This window comes from Xyrauchen texanus, chromosome 28 (genome assembly GCF_025860055.1).
Source record: "Xyrauchen texanus isolate HMW12.3.18 chromosome 28, RBS_HiC_50CHRs, whole genome shotgun sequence".
Taxonomy (NCBI): Eukaryota; Metazoa; Chordata; class Actinopteri; order Cypriniformes; family Catostomidae; genus Xyrauchen; species Xyrauchen texanus.
The window spans coordinates 14,815,137-14,827,394 of NC_068303.1; the positions used below are offsets into that span (position 1 = coordinate 14,815,137).

The window sequence follows — 12,258 nt, forward strand, 5'->3', positions numbered from 1 at the left end:
TCTAAATGTATTTTGATTACTGAAGAGATTACTTTGTATTTTCTTGCCATTTGTTTCATTTCATATTTAGTCCTTTCAGAAGGAAAACATTTATACATATAAATGATGTGATCCAAAGTTAATTTGAACAGCGGTGAAACACTTTCTTATGATGTGTTACATTCAAACAAGCAGACAGAGAAGTAAGTTTGAAGTAAATTTGGAGCAGAAGAAATAGAAATAAACCTTGTGTAAATTGTCAGCTTTACGCTAAGCTAAAATGCTATTTCTAGCCATTTTTTCATGCACAAGTTACCAGGCACTCTAATGCTTTTACCCCGAGATAAATAGTTTTGTCCGACAAATCTCGGTGTCAAACAGCAATTGTCTGTACTCCACACATTTAAAGGCAGAAACACAGGCTGCATGCTCTTCTCATACAAGAGAAAATTAACAAACCATTAACGTCACAAAACATAAAGATATAATAAAGTTCAGGGAGAACATATCCGTCACCATCCTCCTGCACCTGCACACAGACTGAGTAACTTTCTAATCACACAGCTCACGCATTTGCAAATGAGATGGTCAGCGTCTTAAAGGTACCCTGCATACTAATAGAATGCATGTAAATACATTGTCTTAATCATTACAGAACGATCATATTGCTTTATCAAGAAAATTCATGTTGGATCATAATTTCTTTTTTCTTGTAAGATCTTTGATATTAGGGCAAAAAATCGTATACTTGATAATATTTTTTGTATTGTTTTCCTGTAAAAATATATAAAAATCCTTAAAACAAGATCAATTAGATGGATCTTGTTTTAGAAACAACACTGCATAAGATATTTAGGTTTTTCAGAGAATGTTTTTTTAACATGTGTATTTTGTCTTACTGTACTGGCAGAGTTTTTATTGTCAAAACAAGTGAAAAAAAATCTACCAGTGCTGAAGAAGTAATCCAAAGTATTTAGAATACATTACTGACCTTGAGTAATTTAACGGAATACGTAACAAATGACATTTTATAACATGTATTCTGTAATCTGTAGTGCAATACATTTCAAAAGTAATCCTCTGGAGTGGACCGACCATCAGTAGGTTGTGCATTCATATCCCGGGTGGAGGATGCAAAGTTGAGAGACTTGGAAGTGTGAACATGGTAAAAGTGTGAACTCTGCCACTTGCTAGTCCCAAGACTTCAACTGTGCAAAGCTACAGAGGATATATTTAATATGGGAGACTTTCTCTTTTTCTTTCTCTTCATCATCATTATCTCTTTCTCTCTCTTCCTAACTCTTTTTCTAAGGTATGACATTATGAATCTGCAGTATGTGGAGGAGCTGGGCCGCCATGACTACATTAATGTGGGTTCATGGCACAAAGGTCTCTTGAGCATCAGTGATTATAAACTCATGGCAAACCGCACTGAGATGGTCCGTTCTGTCTGCAGTGAACCATGCTCCAAGGGACAGATCAAGGTGTGTCTAAAGCATAAGCATGAATGCATTTTTACATAATAAATTACCCAGTTCAACTTAGTCAGATAAACCAATGGTTCTCAACTGGTTTTGATTATACATCGACCTTCATGTGACAACCCAACATAGTATCAACATTAATTATCGTACAAATGTAAACAAAAATCATACATGTTCGCTGTCCTTTTCTGCATAACGCGGCGGCTCATTTTTGCTTATCGCGGCCCATTCGGCACGTTTCGCTGCCAAACCACCGGCCCGCTCGGTTCTCCCGATGGCCATTCCGCCCCTGATCGGCCCAAAAGTGCGTCGGCACACCGGGAAAATGCCCGGTATGCCAGATTACCAGTCCAGCCCTGCTATGCACTATTATATGTTTGCATTTTATTATCATTATTTTTTATATTTACATTTAGGTTTGTCTTTAACCCTGAGACCTGCAACCCAAAAGTTGAGAACCAAGTATCTATTGAGTATTTGGCGTCAATTAAAGATTTCTGGATGTTTTCTGTTTGAAGGTGATCCGTAAAGGAGAAGTGAGTTGCTGCTGGATCTGCACTACATGTAAAGATAATGAATATGTTCAAGATGAGTTCACCTGCAGAGCTTGTGAGCTGGGCTGGTGGCCTGATGACGAACTGTCGGGTAAGAGAAGTTGTTTACATTTCATTCATCCATCCATCCCCCTAGTTATCCACACACCTATTCACATATATTTAATTCAAACATATGGACCACTGTGCCATTGAGAATCACAACTTCTCGATAAAATATACTTACTGTATTCTGGTAACGTTTACGCTTTAGATTCTGATCAGGCCTTATGTTCTCCCGACTCTATCACTTCTCTGTATGCTCTTCTCTTCCACCTCATCTCTCTCTCTCTCTCTCTCTCTCTGGCCCGTGAGCCACGCATTGTTTTGACAGCTTTTAGCAGTAGTGCCCAGAGCTGGAAAATGGTGTGGTTGGAATCCCATTAGTACCCAGCAGCCGTGTGTCTGGCTCAACAGTTTCACGACAGAACCTGAGCAGTATCAGTTAATTCTGATTCCCACAGAGAAAGACTGATCTGGGATAGAGAAAAGCTCTGTCATACTGAATGAGAGAGAGACCCTTCTCATTTCAGAATATATAAGGAAAAATGCACATAGGAAAATACATAAAAAGTGGGGCACATGGAGCTTCAAGCTATGTAAAAATATCAAAGCTCACATGCATATGAACCACATGATCATGACATGACACAGTCTTTGCTATGTGTAATGTATCATGAAATCAAATACATGCAAATGATAATACATTAGAGTGTTGTGGTTTTTAGACCATGTTTTTTGGTCTGACTTCTTCTATTTGTTAGTTTACTCTTTCACTTTAAGCAGATATAAACATTTAAAATGTACAGGCTTTCACTTCTGGGAAAGCGGACCAAATATTTTGATGACTATATGTAGCTTTCACCACACAGATTTTTGTTCAATCTTATATTGTTTAGAATGTAAATGTCCCCCGTGACGTGCATAGAATGGGGGCAGCAGGGGCGTAAGCTAAAGGTGCCCATCTGGTCATCCAGAAAAAAAGAAATTTTAACAATTAAATTAAAATAGTTAAAACAAAATTAATATCTCATAATAATCTCACAATAATAGAAATAATGTGCTATTTTAAAAATTAAGCATAGGTGCCTTTAACAGAGTGCGCTACAGCAGATCGATTCTCATCGCAAGTGATCCTCCCTATGCCCTAGTCACTCCGAGGTGCAGAACCCTTGAAGTGGGTACTCTGAAGGGAACACGGAATTACTGTATGAATGTGCGCTTCGTCTTGTGGAAGGGCCCATTCGTTTTCTCACTTTCGTTTGGAAAGAGCTTTCGAGTGGCAGACCCTCCCACAGCAGTACCCTTTCAGGGAGCAAAAATTACGTTTTGAATTTGACACGGAGCATTGAAGTGCGTCACAGAGTATCAGCTGTTTTTTTATTCTGTTTGTGTTTCATGAAGTTACATGCGAAATGCAACAGAACATATCTGTTTATAGCATATAAACTCTAAAAGCTTTTTTTTTTTCCTACAGGGAATTACTTGATATTAATTTACAGTTTTATTTGAATACTTAAACACTAACAGTGATTCTTGAAGCACCATCTCTGAAACATTAACACTTGTGGCCAGTGCTGAATTGTGCTGAATGCACATTCTCTGCTTTACACTCAATTTGCAATTTCATAATACACTTCTAGCAAAACTGTAAACATTGGTCTTTTCATTGCTACGCTATTTTGTCAATTGCCTTTCCACATAGACACATGTGAAAACACATTTAGATAATGAGTTCACTTTCAAATCAGAGCTTGAGCACTATAAATAGGCCACAGTCTAATGGTCAGACCCACAAAGAAGGCAAGATGTAATTTTTTTTTACCATAAATGTTATTGTTTTCTTCTATTGCACTTTTTGTTGTTTGAGAAGTGTTAGAACATTGAGAAAACAAATACAGTATATAACCTTTTCCCTTATTTGTATTGATAGTGTGTTATGTTCAGGATACACATCCATAATTTACACATTTGGATGCATGTGTGTATATGTGTTTACTATGCAAGTGTTTTTAATTTTTGCTATTAATGCGTCATTGGCACTTCGTGTGCTCATTCCAATGATATTTTGTGTGTACTGTATTGATGCAAAAACAAAATTTTTAAAAAGAGTTTAAAGAGTTTTGCTAGAATGTTTTGCTTTTGCAAGAGAGGTATAAAGTTGTGCTGGTTTGGTGTAAGGTTTTGTGGTTAGTGTGTAGGGTTTTGCAAAAAAAGCCTATAGTTTCAAAGACTGTGCCTAAGCAAACAGAAAAAACTGTAATATTTGAGTGAAATAATGTGTTGTTTTCTACTCTCAAACTTTCTGATCAGCACGATGATTTGACCATATGTTTGAGAGTTTGTGTAGAATAAATAGTCATATTTCATAAGTTATGGAAACGCAACACTTCAAATTTGTCAGCAAATTAAGAAAGCACCTGGTAAGAGTTGGCTATAGCCTATTGACTTTATGCATTTTAAAGTCTTCAAAATGCCATTAAACCCATTTTGTGTTATTGAGGCCAGTAGGCTACTAATTATTTTGATGATTTGTTTTTCAGCACAGAACATCAAAAGTATACCAAAACATGTTTATTTATTATTTAAGCAGCTCCAGAGCAAGCATACAGTAATTTCCTCATTTATTTTCGGCCTGCAATGCAGGAAAAATAAATAATGGATAATAAGTAACTAAACATGTTTACATACTTTGAGCTCATTTTTGATGCTACAATAATTTTATAAATACTTTTTAATCCAGAAATTACATTACTTGCATTGGTTTTGTTTATCTTAGTTAGCATTTTGGCTACTCACATACTCACAGAATGATGCAGACACACCAACGCAGGACTATAAATGCAAACCAACACAAGTCAGATAAAATGTACTCTCTATGTATTGTGTTGTCAGTTCATCAACACATTTATACTCGATTGAAATCAGGGAGTGGTTGCATTGTTTTAAATATGTCTTTAATAGAATACTGCCATTAGCTGAAGGAGCTGTCTGATTCAGGCAAACCAGTCTAGTTTTTGAATAAACTAATTACTTTCAGAAAAATACCAATGGTATTACCATTTTTGGACATGTGGGGTACCCATTCAAAACCATGATGACGAGGTCAGACTGGAAGTAGCAGAGATAATATGATAAAGTTAGGTTGCAGAGACAAGAAAAGTGTGATGAGACAAGAAAAAGATTAGAGCGCTATAACAAAACAAAAAAAGTGCTATAAATAATACCATGGTACTGAATTATTATACCATACCATACCAAAAAAAATACCATGGTTTTACTATGACGCATGTAAAAAAATGGGATTATCACAGACTATCTGGGATTTTTTTTTTTTTTTTTTTTGATAGGAATATAACTATTATGTCAAAAAGTAAATTATGGAAAAATGGTTTATAATATAAGAAAAATGATTAATTACTCAAAGAGCAAAGAATAACTGCAACCTGTCAGGATATACACCCAGGAAAGTAGGTTTGGAGTTTTAATGAAGGTTAGGCAGCAGTACAGTTCAAATGAAAAGCAAACAAATTCAGCAATGAGTACAGGCAGAGATAATCACGATTATCACATCATTTCACGATTTTACATCAGTAAAATTAACTGTAATATTTTGACAAAATGTTATAGTTTCACATGAAATAATATAAAGGTAGAATCTATTACACCTAATTTTATATCATCAGTGGTAGTTGTATTTAAAGTTTCAAGATGTGTTTCAGCTAGTATTTATTTTTTCATAAATATTATTATTTATTATTATTACTACAATTTATTAAGACTAGCTACACTGACCTAACCATAGTAATGAGGAGCCTTTCCTTCTGTATAATATGTGTGTTCTGTTTGAATGCTCTTCAATTTTTAAAAAAGGGTGATAGAAAACATCCTGTCACTTTTGTTTTTGATGTCAACAACCAAAAAAATATCACCTGATGCATGGCCTTATATTGGGAAACCATGAACAAAACTATGCAACATAAAAGGAAATGCAACCCTGGATACATTAAATACAGGTTATGTTTTTACTATGGTGGATCGTCACTTGATTTCCAATGTAAAATCTGTCCTGAAGCAAAACCAGTTGAGAACCATTGAGGTAACGGTACAGACCAGAGCAGTTTGGCTGTACTGTCGTGCACCTACAGTATATGTTAATTATTAATAATCATAGGACATTACTTTAAAGCTCACACAGCTGATGTTATTTTTCATTTTGTGGTTACTTGAACATGTTATGCTAACATGTAAACTAACATGCTTTAATTATATAACATGTTATAGTTATATGCTATTTTTTATCATGTTTATAATTCGGTTTATTATTATAATTCTGCTACTTTATTTATTTTCAAAAGGGAGACTTTGTTTTTACACATACTTTCATTAAAAAATTTTTTTTAAGTTTCAGTTATAATAAATCATTTCCTAAACCAAAAAAAAATAAAAATTGTGTAATACCGTAAACCATGATACCATGAAACCGTGATATTTTCTGAGATGGTTCTCATACCATGAAAATCTCATACCCAGAAATGTTGTCTTATTTTCCAGTTAAAAATTTTTATAATAATAATAATATTAAATAATTATTTAAGAAGAAGATATTAAGTCTTGTTTTCAAAGCAATCTAACTAAATTTAGGGGGGTTTATGCTTAAAACAAGAAAAAAATATTTGCCAATGTGATAAGAAAAAAAGCATTTTTCCTTTGAAGTTTTTTTTCTTATTTCATGGGCAAATGGATTTTTTTTTTTTCTTGTTATAGGCATACACATTAATAAAGTTTGTAAAACAAGACAACATTTCTTATGTCATTTTGATTCTCAAGTAAATGTATCTTGTTTTTCTTTTTTTAAAAACAAGACAAAAATACTCAGTAAGGAAATAATTTTTTGCAGTAGCAAATCATGGTTCATGGCCATGACATGAATGAAGGGGGGACAAGCCCTTTGATGTCCTGCCCTAAACTTCCTGTTTCAATAGGAAACACAACAACATAGGCAAGAAAACTGCACTCATCAAGCGAGAAGCAGATGTTAGCTACACCATGCCAGGTTTTGCCTTATAAAAACCAGAAGTTTTGTATTGTTCTTGTTCTGTTAGTCATTTATTTTCTGTTCATCTTGCATTTTGCTTCCTATTTGTTCCCTTTATTTCAGAATGCCAGCCTCTTCCACTCAGATACCTGGAATGGAGCAGTGTGGAGTCCATCATCGCAGTGGTGTTCTCCTGCCTCGGTATCCTGGTAACGCTTTTCGTCACCTTAATCTTCATCCAGTACCGTGACACGCCGGTGGTGAAGTCCTCCAGCCGTGAACTCTGCTACATCATCCTGGCGGGTATTTTCCTTGGTTACATCTGCCCCTTCACTCTTATCGCATATCCCACTGTGATCTCCTGCTACCTGCAGCGCCTCCTAGTGGGCTTGTCCTCTGCCATGTGCTACTCTGCCCTTGTAACGAAGACCAACCGCATTGCTCGCATTCTGGCCGGTAGCAAGAAGAAAATCTGTACACGCAAGCCCCGCTTCATGAGTGCCTGGGCCCAGGTGGTTATTGCCTTTGTCCTGATTGGTATGCAGCTGGCTCTGGAAGTTACACTGATTGTGCTGGAACCCCCTGAGCCAGTGAAGAGTTACCCCAGCATCAGGGAGGTCTTCCTCATCTGTAACACAAGTAACGTGGGCATGGTGGCACCATTGGGTTACAATGGCCTGCTCATCATGAGCTGCACCTACTATGCCTTCAAGACCCGTAATGTGCCCGCCAACTTCAACGAAGCCAAGTACATCGCATTCACCATGTACACCACCTGTATTATCTGGCTGGCTTTTGTGCCCATCTACTTTGGCTCCAACTACAAGATCATCACCACCTCCTTCTCGGTCAGTCTCAGTGTTACCGTAGCATTAGGCTGCATGTTCACACCCAAGATGTACATCATCATCGCCAAGCCTGAGCGCAACGTACGCAGCGCCTTTACGACCTCAGACGTGGTTCGTATGCATGTGGGTGACGGGAAGGCCGCTCCCTGCCAGAGCAATAGCATCCTCAACATGTTTCGCAGGAAGAAGAACAACAACAATGCAACTGGCACCACCAAGTGAGTGTTAACTTCTTTAAGTTGCAGTACACTTTGAGTTACATTTATGAACTTTCAGCTAAATGCACATACAGGCTATGAAACTTATGGAAATAAAATAATAGTATGTCTTTCTCAGTAGCACACCAACAAGTTGGACTGCACCGATAGAACTGAAAGTGTTATTTCTAGCATGTGTGTGTATTTCAGTTGTCTCTCCTATGCTAGCTCTCCTTTTCTACCTGCTGAACAACCAGAGTATGTACAGAGTGTTTTGTTAGAGCCAGTGAATATACAGTTGGCATCTGTGCTAAATCCTCTTCCGAAATGTAACCTAATTTTCATCAAACTATCCATCCACTTAGTCCCTCTCCTTCCCACCCAGTATTAACCCAATTCTCAGTGTCCCTCCTCCCCCATTTCAAACCTTCTCCTTCCTCTCTTGACTGAAAATATAAACCAGTTCTCTCAGAGGCAATAGCTCCCATTTCCTGTTCCCTTCTAATTTTGATGCAGCTTTCAGTTCTGAGGCCTCTCTGTCTGCTTAACTTAATTATAGTGCTGAATGCTACTCGTTAAAAGCAGCACCGAGAGCGGACAGTGTATGCCATGGTGATCTGAAACTGAGGGGAATTCCATGAGGTCCTTGTTCGTATTGCATGACGTTCAGTTTGAGCAGAGCAATGCAGAGAATGAGCCATCATGGCTTTCATAATGCTCTGTAAGCAGGTCATTATGAGACACGCAATTGGCATGTTTGAAGGAGCTCTTTGTCAGCGACTTCATGAATTAACAATGTTCAGTTATGCATTGTGTGCTAACCCTTATCATGAGTCGTACGGCTGATAATTGTACTAATGTGAAAGGGACAATTCACCCAAAAAAATAACAATTCTGCCATAATTTGCTCATCCCTGGGTTGTTCCAAACCCATATGACTTTTAGAATGTTAGGCTCAGTCACCATTCACTTTCAGTACATCTTGAAAGTGAATGGTGACTGAGGGTAACATTCTGCCTTGCAATGCCTTTTATGTTTTATGAAAGAGAGAAAGTCATATGGGTATGGAACAACATGAGATGACGGTATCTTCATTTTGGGTTAACAGTCTCTTTAAGTGTTGCCGATAATTATGACATGCATTTTGTTAACATTCCTTTCATTTTCTTCTGTGTCTTCTGTGTTGCATTCTGGCGTTTCTTCGTGGGAATAACGTTGGGTCTCTGTTTCATTCATAGTCCTAATGGAAAGTCTGTGTCATGGTCTGAATCAGGTGCCAGACCCCAGGGGAGGGGGTCGAGTGTGTTCCACAGACTGTCTGTGCATGTGAGGAGGCAAGCAGTCGGGCAGAGTCAGACGGCGGTCATACGACCCCTAACTAATGCCTCACAACCCCCCAACCCTGAAAATGATGCTGGACTCAACACAGCCCCCAATGGCTCACACCTCAAGGACAAGGCTCCCTACAACTGCAACGAGGGGCATGATGGGTGTCAGCGTCCCCAACAACAACATCAAACAAACCAAGAGGAAGGAGTACTACCTTCCTATTCTCCCACTGACTTAATAGACCACACCAGTGATTGTCCACAAGGGAGGCAGATGGATACTCTGAGCTCTACAGTTCCTGATTTTGATCAATTTGTAACTGGCACGGGTAACAAGTTGAGCCCCGCCTATACATCATCTGCCAATCATTTGCCTCTTCCCCTGCAGGGGGAGGCGTTCACTGAGGAAGGATCTGAAATGGAGGCTCTCGAACTCATTCACGGGTTTTTATGTGATAGTTCTACACAAGAGGAAGAGGAGGAGGAGGGGGAGCAAGGTGTAGAGGAGGAGTTAGCACAGAGTAAGCTGACGCTGCTCACTCCACCCTCTCCATTCAAGGACTCACTGCGGCCGTTGGGGTCCATACCTGGATCCCCTGCCTCTGATAATGAACCCTCCTATTCCCAGAATATGAACTACACCCCCAAACAGAGCTCTTTTACACTGTAAAAGCACATGCTCAGGACACAAGGTACAAATGGCTCTGTTTATGAATCCATCACTACAGGATATCATTCCCTTGCTTACTTGGCTATCAATGAATTCCTTGTCAATATTATTGTATTTCAAAAAGCAAGAAGGACCATAAAATGATCTAATGGAATGCCCTGTTGGGAATATTTTTCTCAGAGGCTGCACTGGCAGCATCCATTTTCCAAACTGCTGTGGAAAGTTGTAGTGCCAAATATCATTGTGTTGCTGTGTCCGCAATCTGCTGGCAAATTACATCACAACAGTCGAGGAGTGATAATGCCAGTTTGCTGCTTCACTATTTCACTTTTAGTGTTTTCAAGTAAGATGAGACACAGGAAATGTTTGGTTTTAGTATCGCTCCTTTGATTACCATTATTCAATAGTTTTCTGTAGCTGTTTTACTCAAAGTGAAACAAGCAAACCATGTGCACACAATACAACAAACACGGAGTTCCCCAGCTAAGGTATTGTCCAATTTCCTTGTGACTCACAAAGTGATCAAATGCAAGTTTCAGTAGTTGTGTTTAGAGAGTCAGAGACAATAATTCTGATTGTAATTTTACATGATTGGTATAGCGTACTAATTTAGTGGAGCCAAGGTAAATAAAAAAAGAGAACACTGTTTTTCTTAACTTTATTTTGTCTGATGTGTGAACTCATCCTTGAAAAGGAGAGATGTTTTGCAAATGTTTGTATACTGTTCTGCCATCTATTGTTTTCCACACAGATGGTGTCTTTGTATCTCTGCTATATGTTTCTATAAGTAGAATGTGAAATATTTGTAATTTGTACAAATGTTGCTATTTGTGATAAAGGGACATATATGGTGGTAACTAACTTTTCAGTAACTTTTACAAATCAGATGATTTCTCTTTTTAAATGTTCAGTTTTAAAATTGTACCTATGAGTAGTTGCTTCTAGTGGTAACTTGTAGCATTTACTGCCAATCTTGAGTAGGATTATCTCATGAATTGCAACTGTAACGCTTTAAGTTTCACAGTACTATTAGAATGCAACTCTCAAAACAACAATATTATTTAATATAAGTATTGTAATTGTTATAATGGATTGTAATATTAGGTATTTATAGTGTAAGTTGTTTGAAACTGATTCATTTGTTAAGTGTAAAATAACTGACAGATCACATGTTTACATGGTCGAACATATAAATGAGGAAAAATGCTCTTTTGCCAGGACAAATCATGCTGTAAAATAAATATTTTATATCTAAGACTGTGTATTCTTTCAGCAATTTAAGCTAATTGCATTCAAGAACCAAAATCTAGTCTGGTTACAATGTGTACCAAATACAGGGTTTGATGCTTGCATAATGGATTCAGAGAATGTGTTTGTACCTGTATCTTTGTTTTACCCATTTTAAAGAGTCATTCAAAGTGGTTTAAGATCAAGTATGGACAGATCAGTGCCTAGTGTTACAAGAAAGTGTAACAGAGCTTGAAATCATGAATGCGCCTAAAGATTGCAATGACAAGATGTACAGTGAAAAAGGAGTAACATTTTGGTCTGTTTTCACCCAAACCCAACTGGATTGCTTCAGAAAACATTGATTAAACCACCGGAGATGTATGGATTACTTTTATGCTGACTTAATCTCCTTTTTTAGGCTATTAGAGTTCTGGTCACCATTCACTTGCATTATGGATTTGCAGAGCTGAGATAATCTTCTAAAAAGCTTTTTTTGTGTTTAGCAGAAGAAATAAAGTCATACATATCTGGGAAGACATGAGGGTGAGTAAATGATAAGAGAATTTTCATTTTTGGTGAACTACCCCTTTAAACCAGATAAGACCAGCCAACCATCTTCCAGCCTAGCTTTTACCCAGTAGGGATGGTTCACGATCTAAACAAAATAAAAATTAAAAACCCACTAAGACCGGAGCTTATCGTGCTATTTCATAAAGAAACAATTTCTAACCCCACATTACTGTAAATACAACGTTTATGCATTTTCAATGAAGTACATCGTGCTTTCATTTAATCACCTTGATTACTTCTGTGAACCAAACATACGGTTTCGAAATCTCTACAGGCGAGTCAGCTCTCAAGATCTAAACATTTTGAAATCTAACCCAACCT

At 37.5% G+C, this 12,258-nt stretch overlaps 1 protein-coding gene across 3 annotated transcripts in view; it reads left to right on the forward strand.

The window, feature by feature from the left end:
* The window catches only part of LOC127622130 (metabotropic glutamate receptor 1-like), a 30,352-nt gene extending 18,999 nt beyond the window's left edge, over positions 1 to 11,353 (forward strand). For 2 of the 3 annotated variants that reach the window (XM_052096079.1, XM_052096080.1), the window contains exons 6-9: positions 1,292 to 1,463; positions 1,982 to 2,108; positions 7,218 to 8,160; positions 9,378 to 11,353. In XM_052096079.1, coding sequence (XP_051952039.1) covers positions 1,292 to 1,463; positions 1,982 to 2,108; positions 7,218 to 8,160; positions 9,378 to 10,137 — 2,002 coding nt within the window. In that variant the 3' untranslated portion in view covers positions 10,138 to 11,353. The remainder of the gene's footprint in view (positions 1 to 1,291; positions 1,464 to 1,981; positions 2,109 to 7,217; positions 8,161 to 9,377) is intronic. The other variant, XM_052096081.1, reaches the window with a different exon arrangement.
* Positions 11,354 to 12,258: the final 905 nt, after the last annotated feature.